The sequence below is a fragment of the Pteronotus mesoamericanus genome, unplaced genomic scaffold (assembly GCF_021234165.1).
Source record: "Pteronotus mesoamericanus isolate MK-2021 breed Mesoamerican mustached bat unplaced genomic scaffold, CSHL_Meso_final contig_75, whole genome shotgun sequence".
Classification (NCBI taxonomy): domain Eukaryota; kingdom Metazoa; phylum Chordata; class Mammalia; order Chiroptera; family Mormoopidae; genus Pteronotus; species Pteronotus mesoamericanus.
Window position 1 is genome coordinate 7,852,688 of NW_026555249.1, and position 13,630 is coordinate 7,866,317.

At 37.8% G+C, this 13,630-nt stretch overlaps 1 protein-coding gene across 1 annotated transcript in view; it reads left to right on the forward strand.

Annotated features, from left to right (window-relative positions):
• WDR70 (WD repeat domain 70) overlaps window positions 1-13,630 on the forward strand; it is a 222,567-nt gene that overhangs the window by 67,765 nt on the left and 141,172 nt on the right. Inside the window, exon 9 of the mRNA XM_054583951.1 lies at window positions 8,406-8,482. Within this exon, the coding sequence (XP_054439926.1) occupies window positions 8,406-8,482 (77 nt within the window). The remainder of the gene's footprint in view (window positions 1-8,405; window positions 8,483-13,630) is intronic.

A 13,630-nucleotide genomic window follows, 5' to 3' on the forward strand; every position in this document is an offset into this window, starting at 1 on the left:
TCAGAGGTGGTGGCCCTTAGGTAGGAAGTTGAAGGTGTCCCCATCTACTGGCAGAGTCATTTCCTAGTTTTGTGTTTGCAGATGTTGGAGTGAGGCCTTCAGTAGGATAGCAGAGATTTAGAATAGCAATTGATGGCTATGAGAGAAAAATGACTGGAAGAATTGTGGGAGCATTAACAGCTATAGAATGTAAACTTGTAGGAACAATCATTCTGTGTGTTCGTTTGATGTCCTTGGGTCTCATTTAGCAGCCTGGATAGTTGAATGGAAGACCATGATGGGGAGGATGGAGCTGATTCCAGAACAGAAGTTGTACATTGTAGGTAGAGCAAAAGGACATTCAGGTGTGTGCTGAGAGAGTGGTTGAAGTTTAGGATATTGAAAATAAAGAAAAGGAAAGAGCTGGAAGATAGGTTGTATGACTAGTAAATGGAGTATCTATAGCCAGGAACATATCAGGTGATAACTATTTGTTAAATCAGTAAGTATTGGAAGTTCATGGTTTCAGCAAAGGAATCGTGTATGTTAATGGAAGACTTGGCTGTAGTTGGGCCTGCATGAAATATCTTGGAAGAGGTCATTAGAGTTGAGTAGATCAAAGAAGAATGAACTTATCTCTTTGATGTGTTTAAATGGATTTTAAAATTGCTCAGGAATTAGAAAGACTTGGACTTCAGAGTCTTTGATTCATAGAAGGAAATGACTAAGAATGTGATGCATTACACAACAGGCCTTGGCGAACTGAGGCCTGTGGGCCAGGTCCAGCCTGCACCGTTTTTGTAAATAAACGTTTTATTGGAACGCAGTCATGCCCATTCATTTACTGTTGTCTGTGGCTGCTTTTGTGTTGCAATGTTAAGAGTTGAGGGTGCAGCAGCTACCATGTGGCCCACAGAGCCTAAAATACTTACTAATGGGACCTTTAGAGAAAAAGTGTGCCAACTTGCAAATCAAAGCTTTGAACATTTTCTCCAGAAAAGTGTACACACATAAAAATTTTGCTGACAGTTTCAGGAAGTTGAGTGATTCCTGAAAGCCTATGAATGGACTCTGGTTAAGAAGAACTTTTGGATCAAAGCTCATAGTATATTCCCTGCTGCATTCCATAATTGGCTCATTATTCTGGAGACATGGGTACTTGTTATTTGTGGGTCACAGAGCCTTACCTCATTCAGTGACTACAAATGGCACTGCAGCAGGGCACCTGTTTTTGCAGCTTTTGTCATAGGGGCAACGACAAGAGTCTGGACAGATTAGTGCAGATCAGCACACGTGTGTATGTGTGTGTGTGTACAGGAAGCCAATATTGGTCATGGATCAGTAATGTCCTTTCTATTTGCAAGGGATAGCGTTTTATGAGGAACAAATAGATGCTTAATCCTTCTTATAGGCTGTTTGTAGTTAAGGCTGTGAAATAAAGAGATTTCTTCCCCCTCAGGAGGGCTTTGGTTTAGACAAAGGAGAAAGTGAAAAGCTAGTTTATTTGGTGAAGAAGTGTTTTAATCACTACCTGTTCTATAGTAGGTGTCACTTTAAACTTTTTTCCACTAATGTTAGCCATGGTACTGATTGTTTTTAGATCCATTTAAGAATCCTTAGTTGAACTTCATTTTTGTTATGACTGATCTTGGTTGCTGTTTTAACACAAGGGCACTTAACATTCCCATTGCCTTTGTCATGCTTCTATCTTTACCAACAAGAAACAACATTCACAGTCTTTTAGATTTCTTTGAGTTTACCCTACTATTTATTCATATTCTGGGCACTCAACAGTGAAGGTGACCACCTGTCCTTTTATCTTAATGTTCTTTGTAATAGGGATCATTCTCTAGAGGTCCTCTTAAAATATCCTGTATATTCCAAGGTGCTGTTTCAACTCTAATCAAATATCAGTAAAAGACCTTCTTTTCTGGGGCCTGCCTTCAAGACCTGTGGAGGCTGGGTTGGCTGTTGGGTTGCTGTTAGGACAAAGGACAGGAATTGAGGCCCTAAGGACTGAATTGGGCAGCACCCATACATAGAATTTCTGAGTCTAGTCATGGGAGAGGAAAATGGTAAGGAAGGAACTTCCTGGGAGGTAAGCAGACTGTGCAGAAGGTTCCAGGACTAGGCAGAGAGGTCAGTTAAAATGTCAGAGGTGGGGAGGGAGCTGAGTTGAGCAGAGGTATAGAGCAGTGTGCAAGGTTGAGGAAGCCAGGGCGATTTGGGAGCTAAGTCCCTAAAGGCTGGGCATGTCTTGGATTATTGAAGTGTTCAAAACCGCTGGAGAATGCTCTTTTTTATTATGGTGGCTTTGTCTGATAAAATTATATAGGTTTCAAGTATATGGTTCTTTGATACATCGTCTGTATATTGCACTGTGTGCCCACCACCCAAAGTCAGATCTTCTGTCACCATATATTGACCCCCTTTTTACACTTTACTATTCTCCCAACCCCCTTCCCTCTGGTAACCGCTATGCTGTTGTCTGTGGCTGAGTTTTTGTTTATTTGTTTTTCTTATTTCTTTTGTTGCTTTCAGTTTTTAATTTGACAGGTACGTGAAATCATGTGGTTCTTACTTTTTCTCTCTGACTTACTTTGCTAAGCATGATACTCTCAAGATCCATCCATGCTGTTGCAAATGGCAATATTTCATCTTTTCTAATGGATGAGTAGTATTCCATTGTATATGCATTTACCACATTTTCTTTATCCAGTCATCTATTGAAGGTCTTTGGTTGTCTCCATGTCTTGGCCACCATGAATAATGCTGCAATGAACATAGGGGTGCATATGTCTTTGTGAATAAATGTTTTCACATTTTTGGGGTAGATACCCAGGAGAGGAGTTGCTGAGTCAAATGCTAATTCTATTCTTAATTTTTTGAGGAGCCTCCATACTGTTTTCCATAGAGGCTGCACCAGTTTACATTCCCACCAGCAGTGAATGAGGTAGGGTTCCTTTTTCTACAACCTCTCCAACACTTGTTATCACTTGTTGATAATAGCCATTCTGACAGGTGTGAGGTGGTAGCTCATCGTGGTTTTGGTTCGGACTTCCGTAATAGCTAGTGAAGTTGAGCATCTTTTCGTATAGCTGTTGGCCATTTGATTGTCTTCTTGGAAGAAGTGTCTATTCAGGTCCAATGCCCATTTTTAATTGGTTTATTTGTTAGGTGTTGAGTTGTATGAGTTCTTTATATATTGGGCATAGTAGCCCCTTGTTGGAGCTTTAGTGTACAAATATCATCTCCCATTTGGTTGGTGGCCTTTTTGTTTTGTTGGCGGTTTCTGTTGATGTGCAGAAGCTTTTAAGTTTGATGTAGTCCCATTCATTTATTTCTGCTTTTACTTCCCTTGTGTTTGGGGTCAAATTCATTAAATCCTCTGTAAGACCAAGGACCATAAGTTTAGTACCCATGATTTTTTCTATGTAATTATTGTTTCATGTCTTATATTTAGGCCTTTGATCCATTTTGACTTAATTTTTGTACATTGGGACAAATTGCTTGTGGCTTTCCAAATTTCCCAGCACCATTAATTGAAGAAGCTTTCTTTTTTTTCTCTCCATTGTATGTTTTTGGCTCCTTTGTTGAAAATTATTTGCCCATATACATGTGGATTTATTTCAGGGCTCTCAATTCTGTTCCATTGATCTGTAAGTCTGTTTTCCTGCTAATAGGCTTTTTTGATTATTGTCACTTTGTAGTATAAGTTGAACTTGCGGAGTGCACTCTTTTCACTTTTGTAACTCTTACCCAGCAGTGAAAAGCTTGACTCCCTTTGTTCTCAACATACTTTCTTTTTTTCCTTAATTCTTCATTATACTGAAAGAAGTTACAGAATTGTTAATGCATACCTCTGTGAAAAAGAAACAAATATATTAACTAAAATTCTGTATTTATTTACAGCTTTTCTGGTCCTTAGACTGAGAGTATGTATTAGTTTCTTAGAATTAGTACTGTAATAAAGTACTGTGTACTTGGTGGCTTAAAACAGCACAAATTTATACTTTCCCAATTCTGGAGGTCAGAATTCCAAAATCAGCGTATTTTCTTTTTTAGTTTTTTAAGTATATTTTATTGATTATGCTATTATAGTTGTCCCATTTTTTTTCTCCCCATTCTCCCCCTCTGCCCTACCACCCCCTCCCACCAGTATTCTCCCTCAGCCCTTAGTTCATGTCCATGGGTCGTACATATAAGTTCTTTGGCTTTTGCTTTTCCTATACTATTCTTAACCTCCCCCTGTCTATTTTGTACCTACCAGTTATGCTTCTTACTCCCTGTACCTTTTCCCTCATTCTCCCCTCTCCCCCTCCCCACTAATCTCCCTCCATGTGATCTCTGTGTCTGTGATTCTGTTCCTGGTCTAGTTTCCTTTGTTTTTGTTTTTGTTTTTTTTTAAGTTCAGTTGTTCATAGTTGTGAGTTTGTTGTCATTTTACTGTTCATAGTTTAGATCCTCTTTTTCTTAGATAAGTCCCATTAACATTTCATATAATAAACATTTGGTGATGATGAACTCCTTTAACTTGACTTTATCTGGGAAGCACTTTATCTGCCCTTCCATTCTAGATGATAGCTTTGCTGGAGAGAGTAATCTTGGGTGTAGGTCCTTTTCTTTCATGACTTTGAATACTTCTTTCCAGCCCCTTCTTGCGTGTAGGTTTCTTTTGAGAAATCAGCTGATAGTCTTATGGGAACTCCTTTGTAGGTAACTTTCCTTTTCTCTTGCTGCTTTTAAGATTCTCTCCTTATCTTTAATCTTGGGTAATTTAATTATGGTGTGTCTTGGTGTATTTCTCCTTGGATTCAGCTTCTTTGGGACTCTCTGAGCTTCCTGAACTTGCATATCTATTTCCTTTGCCAGATTGGGGAAGTTCTCCTTCATTATTTTTTCAAATAAGTTTTCAATTTCTTGCTCTTCCTCTTCTGGATGATTTGGATGTTGGAACATTTAAAGTTGTCCCAGAGGTTCCTAAGCCTCTCCTCATTTTTTTTTTTTTTGAATTCTTGTTTCTTCATTCTGTTCTGGTTGAATGTTTATTTCTTCCTTCTGTTCCAAGTCTTTGATTTGAGTTCCTGTTCCTTCCCTTCACTGTTAGTTCCCTGTATATTTTTCTTTATTTCACTTTGCACAGTCTTCATTTTTTCCTCTATTTTGCAATCTTGCTTGGCTCTTGCCCTGCTTTCAGTTACTTCCCTCACTTCTCACAAGTGGATTGTGCCCTTTCAGGTGCTGATTCCCAGGTAGGTGGGCTTGTGTACTTCCTAGGATCCTCTGGGCCCCTCAAGTGTACTCTCCTGTGAAACTGGGAGTTTGTCCTACTGCTGCAACAAAAGCCAGGGGTTTTGAGGCTTTAATTTCCCACTCTGGAACCCTGGGTTGGGCCGTCTGTCTCGCTCCCCAGTTGTTCCTCCTGGCTTATGCACACGTGATTGTGGGACGGCCTTGTCTGACAGCCACTGCCTTGCCCACCCCAGCCTGCCAGCTGCTACCTTGTTGCACGTCCTCTCTACCCTGGCTGCTGGTCTTTGCCCCTGCTACCAGTCTGGCTGAATGTTCTTTAACTCCTTGGTTGTTGGACTTCCATGCAGTTCAATTTTCTGGCAGTTCTGGTTGTTTTTTATTTTTAAATGGTTGTTATCATTCTTTTTGGTTGCAGGAGGAAGTGAAGCATACCTACCTATAGCCTCCATGTTGGCCGGAAGCCAAAATTTCTCGACATCAGGGTGTTCTCGCAGCCACGTTTCCTCTAGTGGCTCTCTGGGAATCCTTCCTTTTTTCTTCCAGCTTCTGGGGACTCCAGGCGTTCCTTGGCTTGTGCTGCATAGCTCCAGTCCCTGCCTGCTCTTCACAGGGCCTTATACTTTATTATGTTGTCTTTTCTGTCTCATAAGCATACTTGTCATTGGATTTAGGGCTCACCTGGATGATGCGGAGTGATCTTGAGATTCTTAATTATATCTTCAAATACTGTTTTTCCATGTAAGGTCACATACACAGGTTCTGGTGATTAGAATGTGAATATATCTTTTTTTGGGGGAAGGGTGGCACCATTTTATCCATGAGATTCCATTTTCCTCTCCTGAGTTCAAGAGTTGTATCTTCAACTACCACCTTGGCATTTCCATTTGCAGATCATAGGCGTTTCAAACATGATACAGATCCAGCGGGGAAATCTTGATTCTTACTGCCCACTTTAATTGTTATCAACTTGTTTTCTAATTGCTAAAGCTATACAGTTGGGAGTCATCCTCAAATACTCCAACAACCATAACCCCCAAACCCTTCCTCTCCCACCACACAGATTTAGTCCACTATGAAGTCCTGTCTGTTCAATCCAAAATACCAGATTTTGCCGTGCATACTGTGCTCCTGTGTGTAGTGAGTACCCACATTTTTGGCCCCAACTTTAAGGAAAAAAACCTTGCGTTTTAATATTTAATTCAAGTATTTATATATTTATATTTAGATACTTGTTTTTTGTATTATAAAGGAATTTTAGTATTTATTTTTGAACATACTATGGTACAAGAAGTTTTATGTAACAAAAAATTACAAAACACAAAAACATATACAAGGTATTTCAGGCATTACCCATATTTAAGGATTAAAAATAATCCTTTTTTTCCCCTCAAAAATTTGGGCAAAATAGTGCATATTATACACAGCAAAATATGGTACATCTCAAATCTGTCCACTTTCCTCTTTTCACCACTACTATTCTTATGTGAGTGAACATTCTCTCATGCCTCTAGATCAAATTATTATGCACTGTAACAGATCTGTTAGTAGTCTTAATACTTTTACTCTTGCCTCATTAGCAATCAGTACAGTCCTTTAAAAATATACTTCTAAAAACAACTCTGTTGGCTTTCTAACCTCTTTACACAGACTATAACAACTTACATATTCTGGCTCCTGTTTCTTTGCACACCCACTTATTTTGTGCTCGCTCTTGCACACCGTGCAGTAGCCCACTAGCCTTCTTTCATTTCCTCCAGCACACCCAGCTCTTTTCCCACATCTTCTCATACGCTTTTCCATCTCTTGGAAAGCACTTTTTCCTACTTTTACATGACTGGCTTCTTCTCATTCCTTCAATCTCAGTTTATATTACACTTACTTAAATAAGTATTGCCTGGCGCTCTAAGTAAATATGACCTGTTCCCCTCTGCTGCAGAAGAGGTTCTGGTCCCTGTTTGTATCCTGGAAACACGAACAGAATGCCAGGAGTTGGCCAGCTGCTACTTCAGGCATTGTAGGCAACTGGGACTAGAGATGGTCTCCAGGCCCACATGTGGGCACTGCCGTTCCAATTTATTCTTTCCATAGAACCACAGTTACTTTTCTTCTAATATGCACATTTTGCTTCTTGTAGTATAGCTTTGTTTTTGACTCTTTCAGAATGAGACCTTAACACTGTTACAGTAAAAATATTAGGATCCTTTCTGCCTCATCTGAACCTGACTTACTGTATGAGAGCACTGTAGCTGACTTTGCTACCTAGGAGGGAAGAGAGAGAGAGAGAGAGAGAGAGAGAGAGAGTCTTCATGTTTGATAGGCACTCTGTGGTTCATGTGGCTTGATGTCAGTTCTTATACCAATATTGCGTGGTTTTAACTAAAGTGTTTTTACATTATCTTATGTGTTATACTTAGTAAGGCATATCTTCCTGAATAATTTTAAAGATGTCTTTCCTTTTCTCATATATTTATTCTCCCAGATGTATTATAGAATCAAGATTGTTGACACATTTTTAAGAGGCATGGGTTTTTTTTACCTTCAACCTTCTTTTTTTTTTTTTGCCTTGGTTTATTTGTAAATACTTTATATTCTTTTAAATGCTTTTTTCATCGAGAAAAGAATATTTAAAGAAGGGCCTCTTTCTCTTTCTTTTCTTAAAGAGAGGCTGTCATTTCCCCCTCTATTTCCTTTTTTTAGATCTTGTTACATCTAAGCACTGTCCTAATTCCTGGGCAGCAGGGGTGGGGTGGAGGATATTGCACAGTGAATTAAACAAAGGGAAAATAAACAAAGTGGAATAAACAAAGCATTTTATGAAATAAAACTGAGATAAAGCCCTGACTGGTGTGGCTCAGTTGCTTGAGCATCACCCGCAAAGCAAAAGGTCACCTGTTTGATTCCCAGTCAGGGTACATCCCTGGGTTGTGGGTTCATCCCGAGTGGGAGGCATCTGATAGATGTTTCTCTCTCACGTCTCTCCCTCTCTTTCTCACTCCCCTCCCCTCTCTCTAAAAGTAAATAAATGAAATATTTAAAAAAACATAAAATTATATCCGTGTGTTATTAAAATAATGTGCTTTGGGGAAGACTAAAGTTTTACACATACATCAGTTTCTGGTTAGTTTATTTTTTAAACTTTCTTAAATATCTTTTTTCCTTAATATTTTTTTAAGGGTCACACAGCAATGCTTCATACCGGCTCATGGCATCCCAAAATAAAAGGAGAATTTATGACTTGCTCAAATGATGCGTGAGTACTGTTGATAATTCATCTAATGTTCATATCTTTCAGTATTTCCTTTAACATTTGGATTGTAACAGTCTTGTCTATAAAGTAGGAGATAGAGCATTAGGAATCTTGATGTTTATATATTTTTGTTCCTTACTTTGAATTTAGCTGGCAGTGTAAGGTTTGTTTAAATAAATATGGAAACTATGCAAATGAGGTATAAACTCCAGTAGAGTTTATTGGGCGCACAGTGGATCAGACTGATGTTATTAAGTGGACTCAAATGACTTTGAAACTATAACTGATAATTTGTTGCTTTTTATAGTAAAGACTCATTTCCATCTGGGTCTAATAGCTAATATGAGTTTATTGTTGATTGTTTTTTGGCAGTAATAACTGAAACATTTGATTAAATGGTTATTAAGATTCTTTCCCATTATATCTGTTGGCCTGGGACTCAAGAATATTACAGAGAATATTTGGGCAGCTGTTTCCTGTATTGTCACTATATGATTCATTTTTAGTATTAAAAGTAGTTCACAAGAATGTGCTTCTTGTAATATTACAGAGAAAATAACAACACAAAATCCTATAAATTAAGCAGAGGCTCCTTGAGAGTTCTTGCATGCTTCTCCTCACTTGCAAACATGGCGTCACTGCCTGATCCAGCCCTGGCTCTCCTGCCGGAGAATGAGAGAGGCGGTGGATCCGGGCCCTGTTGTCCCAGTCGAGGCCACCTGAGATCAACTTAGACTCACCGCCTTCTAAACTTGGAGGGTCCACGGTGCCAAAGACTAAGAACAATTAAAGATCCTGAGGAATAAATTACCAAAAGAAACCAGCATTTTCCAAATAGAGCGATACAGCTTCCTCTCTTCCCACAGCGGGGAACACCCTGTCACACCCTGGGCGCAGTGTCCCCAGGAGCTCCCTTTGGAAAATGAAGATTCCCACTAGTAAATGCTTTTGGTAGTGGGATTCAGTAGATTATAAATATTTTTATTTGTGGCATCTCAGAAAGATGAATTGTGCAATTAAATATTTGACACATTTGTCCCCGCATAATATCGTGCAGCTCACAGACCTGGGGGAACTTGGGTGCTCCGCTGCCCGTCGGGGCTTTGAGCTCGTAGTCTCAGATTCCTGTAGAATGGGATAGTGCGGGATTCACAGGGTCGTCATGGGATGAAACGCTCAAAGCCTTGTGCCCAGTTCATGTTCAGGCGCGGGGCTTGCCTTGGATTCATTTGAATTGGACTAAGGCTGCACACAGTGTTCAGCCCTCAGGTTTTCTTAGGGTCCCAGTCACGCCCTGCTGAGCAGCTCCTCTCTGGGAGCGCGTGGCTCCCCAGCTTTTGCCAGAAGGCTGCTGTGCAGAGTTCACTTGATTTTTATAATCAATAACATCTGTATACACAATTGTAAAATTCTCCAAGGAATGGTGGTTTATGTAAATGATCCCCGCAAAGTAAACTTTTGTATAAATCAAAGTTTTCTCCCCCTATTTTAAGTATTTTAGGGGGGAACTTAAAACATTAAATTCATTTCCTATGTTATTCATAAGTGTTTTGAATATAATTCAGAATCATAATTTATAAATTACTACACTGTAGTATGATATGCCTCAGAAAGTCTTGGCATATGTAGGTGTTATTTCCAGCTTTTTGGGCTCTTGACTGCTGTTTTTGTTTTTTGGTTTCCTTTACTGTTAATTGTGACTTTTTGCCACCGTTGGTGTGATACATTATATAAATACCTCAGTCTCACTCCTCCGTTTCGTGCTTCAAGTAAGCTGTGGATGGGGGCCGTGCAGGGCTGCCCGAGCCTTTAGAGCTGGCACAGGAGGAGGGGTGGGCCTTGAGTGTAGTGTACGGATTCTTTAGCATGTAGTGTGTGGATCTTCCGGTGTGAAATGTATGGATCTGTTAGCACACTGATGTCACCGTGTCCCTTGGCTGCCGGGGGACCTCTTCCTGCCTGCTTCCTGGTTCTGGGCAGTTCTGTGCTGTCCAGGCCGCCAGATGAGTCGGTGCTGCTTCCTTCCTAATGGCTCTTTCTTGGTGATGCCCTCACGGAAACACAAGGTGCTGTGTAGATCCTACTTCTGCAATATCTGGTATCGTTTCTACCAAATAAAATTATTGGTTTACTTCATCCAATTCTAATTATCCTTTAATCTACTTTCCAATTTTTCATTTTAAAGCCATAAGGATGCCTTTGAAATTGTTTTGCTGGCTACTGGCACTTAAAAATTTATAGCTTTGATTTTATTACTATGTGGGTTAAATAAAATGTAGCCATTTCAAAAGCATTCATTAATTTTTACATGAAACAGATAACTTTGTGGAAAAATTAACTAGGGTCTAAGTTAAATTCCCATTCAAACTCGGTGGTTATGGTAAAATATACTTACAAAAGGCAACATTTACTCAAATACTTTTTAAACCTTTTTTTCTTCGTGAGTTGAAAGAATAATGAGAATTTATTCTCAAATTACTGCTGAAGTTGAGATGTGCACATTTTGGTGTTAGTTTGATTGAGCTTCTGTTGACAAACTGTAGTCTTGAATGCAGGGATGATTTAGATCTTTTAATTTTCTCCTAAATTCATGTGATTCATCTGACTTCCCAAAATAGTTTGCTTTTATGCTGACCTATTTTATTTTTATTATATTGAGAAACACACAGTAGGTAAAAAGTCTGAAAGATTTAAAAAAGAAAGATCCACTGCAGAGCTACCAGGACAAATTATTTGAAAGGTTGGGTTTTAGAACTTACAATTAGGGCCCTCGAAATATCACCATTCAGGTTTACGTGTGATCATTGTAATTTTAATTCTCTGCCTTTAATTCAACCGTTAGAATCCTTAAAGTTAGTGTCTGACTTACTATGTTTGATTAAATATAGAAAGAATTTTTGTTAATTTTTATGTGAGTAATTTGTTACATTGAAAGCCGAGGTTGAATTTTTTGGTAGCTTGTTTGTCACTTCTATTTTAAGTGGAAAAATGTCAGTGTTCCTAGTTTCTATCATGAAACATAATACTATGAAATGTAAAATCCTGCAAACATATTATTTTAATTGGAAAATGAAATTGACAGTTATAAAGAGCCGTGCATTGTTTGGAATTTGGACTTTGTTTTCCTTTAGGAGTCTGTGAGAGGACAAAATATGGCTTTATTTATTAATCAGTAAATTTTAAAATGATTTGAAAAAAACACATCAAAAACAGTGTAGAGGTTTATTATATTTTGGTTCTGCGGTGATTTAAGGTAATTGGATGCTGATCTAAAGTAGTCAAAGCCCTAGAGAAGGATTTTTATGCTTGACTTTGGAGGTAAGTTGTACAGTGCTGTATTGATTGATGACATAATTTGACCCACTAAAAAACCTAATAAATATCTTAAAAATATTATAGCATGATTTTTCAGTGTTATTAAGAAATGAATGCAAAAGTATTGTGCTCATTTACATTTTGTTTCTCGAAATAAATGAATAAAATCATATTGGGGGAGTTGAATTCACAGAAAAGAGTTATTTATAATTAAGCATTTTAAATTTTTGTACATTTTAATTTTCAAATTCCTGTTTATGCTTGAATAGCCTTTGATTTATAATTTTCTTAGTACTTCAACTTACTTAGATATATTTTAATCATATGTTTACAGTATAAAACTTCACCTTATATAGCTACGTATTGTGAGAAAATTTAATATCATACTAACCTTGCTGTAAGTTTTATGTTATTTTTATGCAAAATGTCCTTTGTATGTGCTCGGTTGCTGTGTGTAACAAGATGTTGTTCACACCTTCACAAACATTGGAGGAAAGTTCAATAAAGTCCAAGTTTGTTATGTTTTACTTTATTTACACACTTTTTACAGTTGTTAATCAGCAATTTATTTTGGCTATAGAAACATCAGTGACGAACAATAATCCCTGTGTCTGGATTATAAACTGTAGAGGATGCCATTGAGTATTTCCTTTGTTTATCTTGAATTGATATAAACACATTGTTCATATCATCAGTATGTCTCTAAAATGTTATAGCAATTCAGTTTTTAAAATATTTATTGATTCTTTCCTTTATATATTTGTTTTTTTAAAAAGAAGAATGTGGATATCTCCAAATATTGAAGGGTATACTTGTTCACTGGTGTACCTAATTACTGAGGATTTGATAGAGGGCAGTCTGAATTTCTTCTGGGGATTTCTAGGCCAGGCAAGGTAGCATCAGTACAACCAGTCCACTGCATGCGTGACTAAGTGAATCTGTGTGTATGACTAACACACCAGTTCTCTTGTGGGCGGTGGCCTGCGTGGCCCGTTATGGAGTAGTCATATACGTAGAAGAATATCATTCCTGTGAAAACTAGTGAATTGAACTTAGTTGCAGAAATGGGAATAAAAAGTATCTCCATATTGTGGATTTCGCAATTCCAGAAACTCGTAATTAAAATCAAAATGATCCTTTGTTTTGACTCTCTTTTTCTGAAAGACTTGGCTAAAATAGTGGTTTTTCTTTTTTAAATTACTACTTCCATTTCTTTTCTAACTTTCTGTGACTGTATGATAAATTTATATACTGTTTCCGAATTCCTTCTTTTCTTTTACGGTGTGTAAGCTTGTTGAATCCATTCCCAGCTTTGAAAACAGTTGTCACCTCATCTTTTCAGTTTCATATTGTCAGAATTGATGAAGTCAGGGTGGCAAGTTAACAGGCACTTTGCAAGGAAGTGTGAATCGTAAGTTGCCCCTTTTTGTTGCCTTTTTCTAAATCTTGTAAGTTTACATGATTTTGTAAAACTATTTCTGTCTTATAAACTATCCTTTTGTGTGATAATACTTTTAAAATTTGTCTTGATGAAAATGTTAGCTTTTGTTACTACTTTTAAAAATGTGCTCCAAGTAAAAAGTTTACTCTTCTCTTAACAACACTTTTCTGTTGTTGTTATAGTAATAAAAAGAAAAGTAGAATATAAATAGAGACATGTCAGAAGTTATTAATCACAGGCTTCCCTTTGATACATGTTTCCTTAATGGGTTGGGTTCTATTAATTAAAGTAAAGCAAATGATATTTTTGGAAAGCTGTACTAACCTATCAACACACACAGCTAGTGTAGACTTGTTTAACGACACTTAATATGGTCAGTTGTCTTGTAATATCAG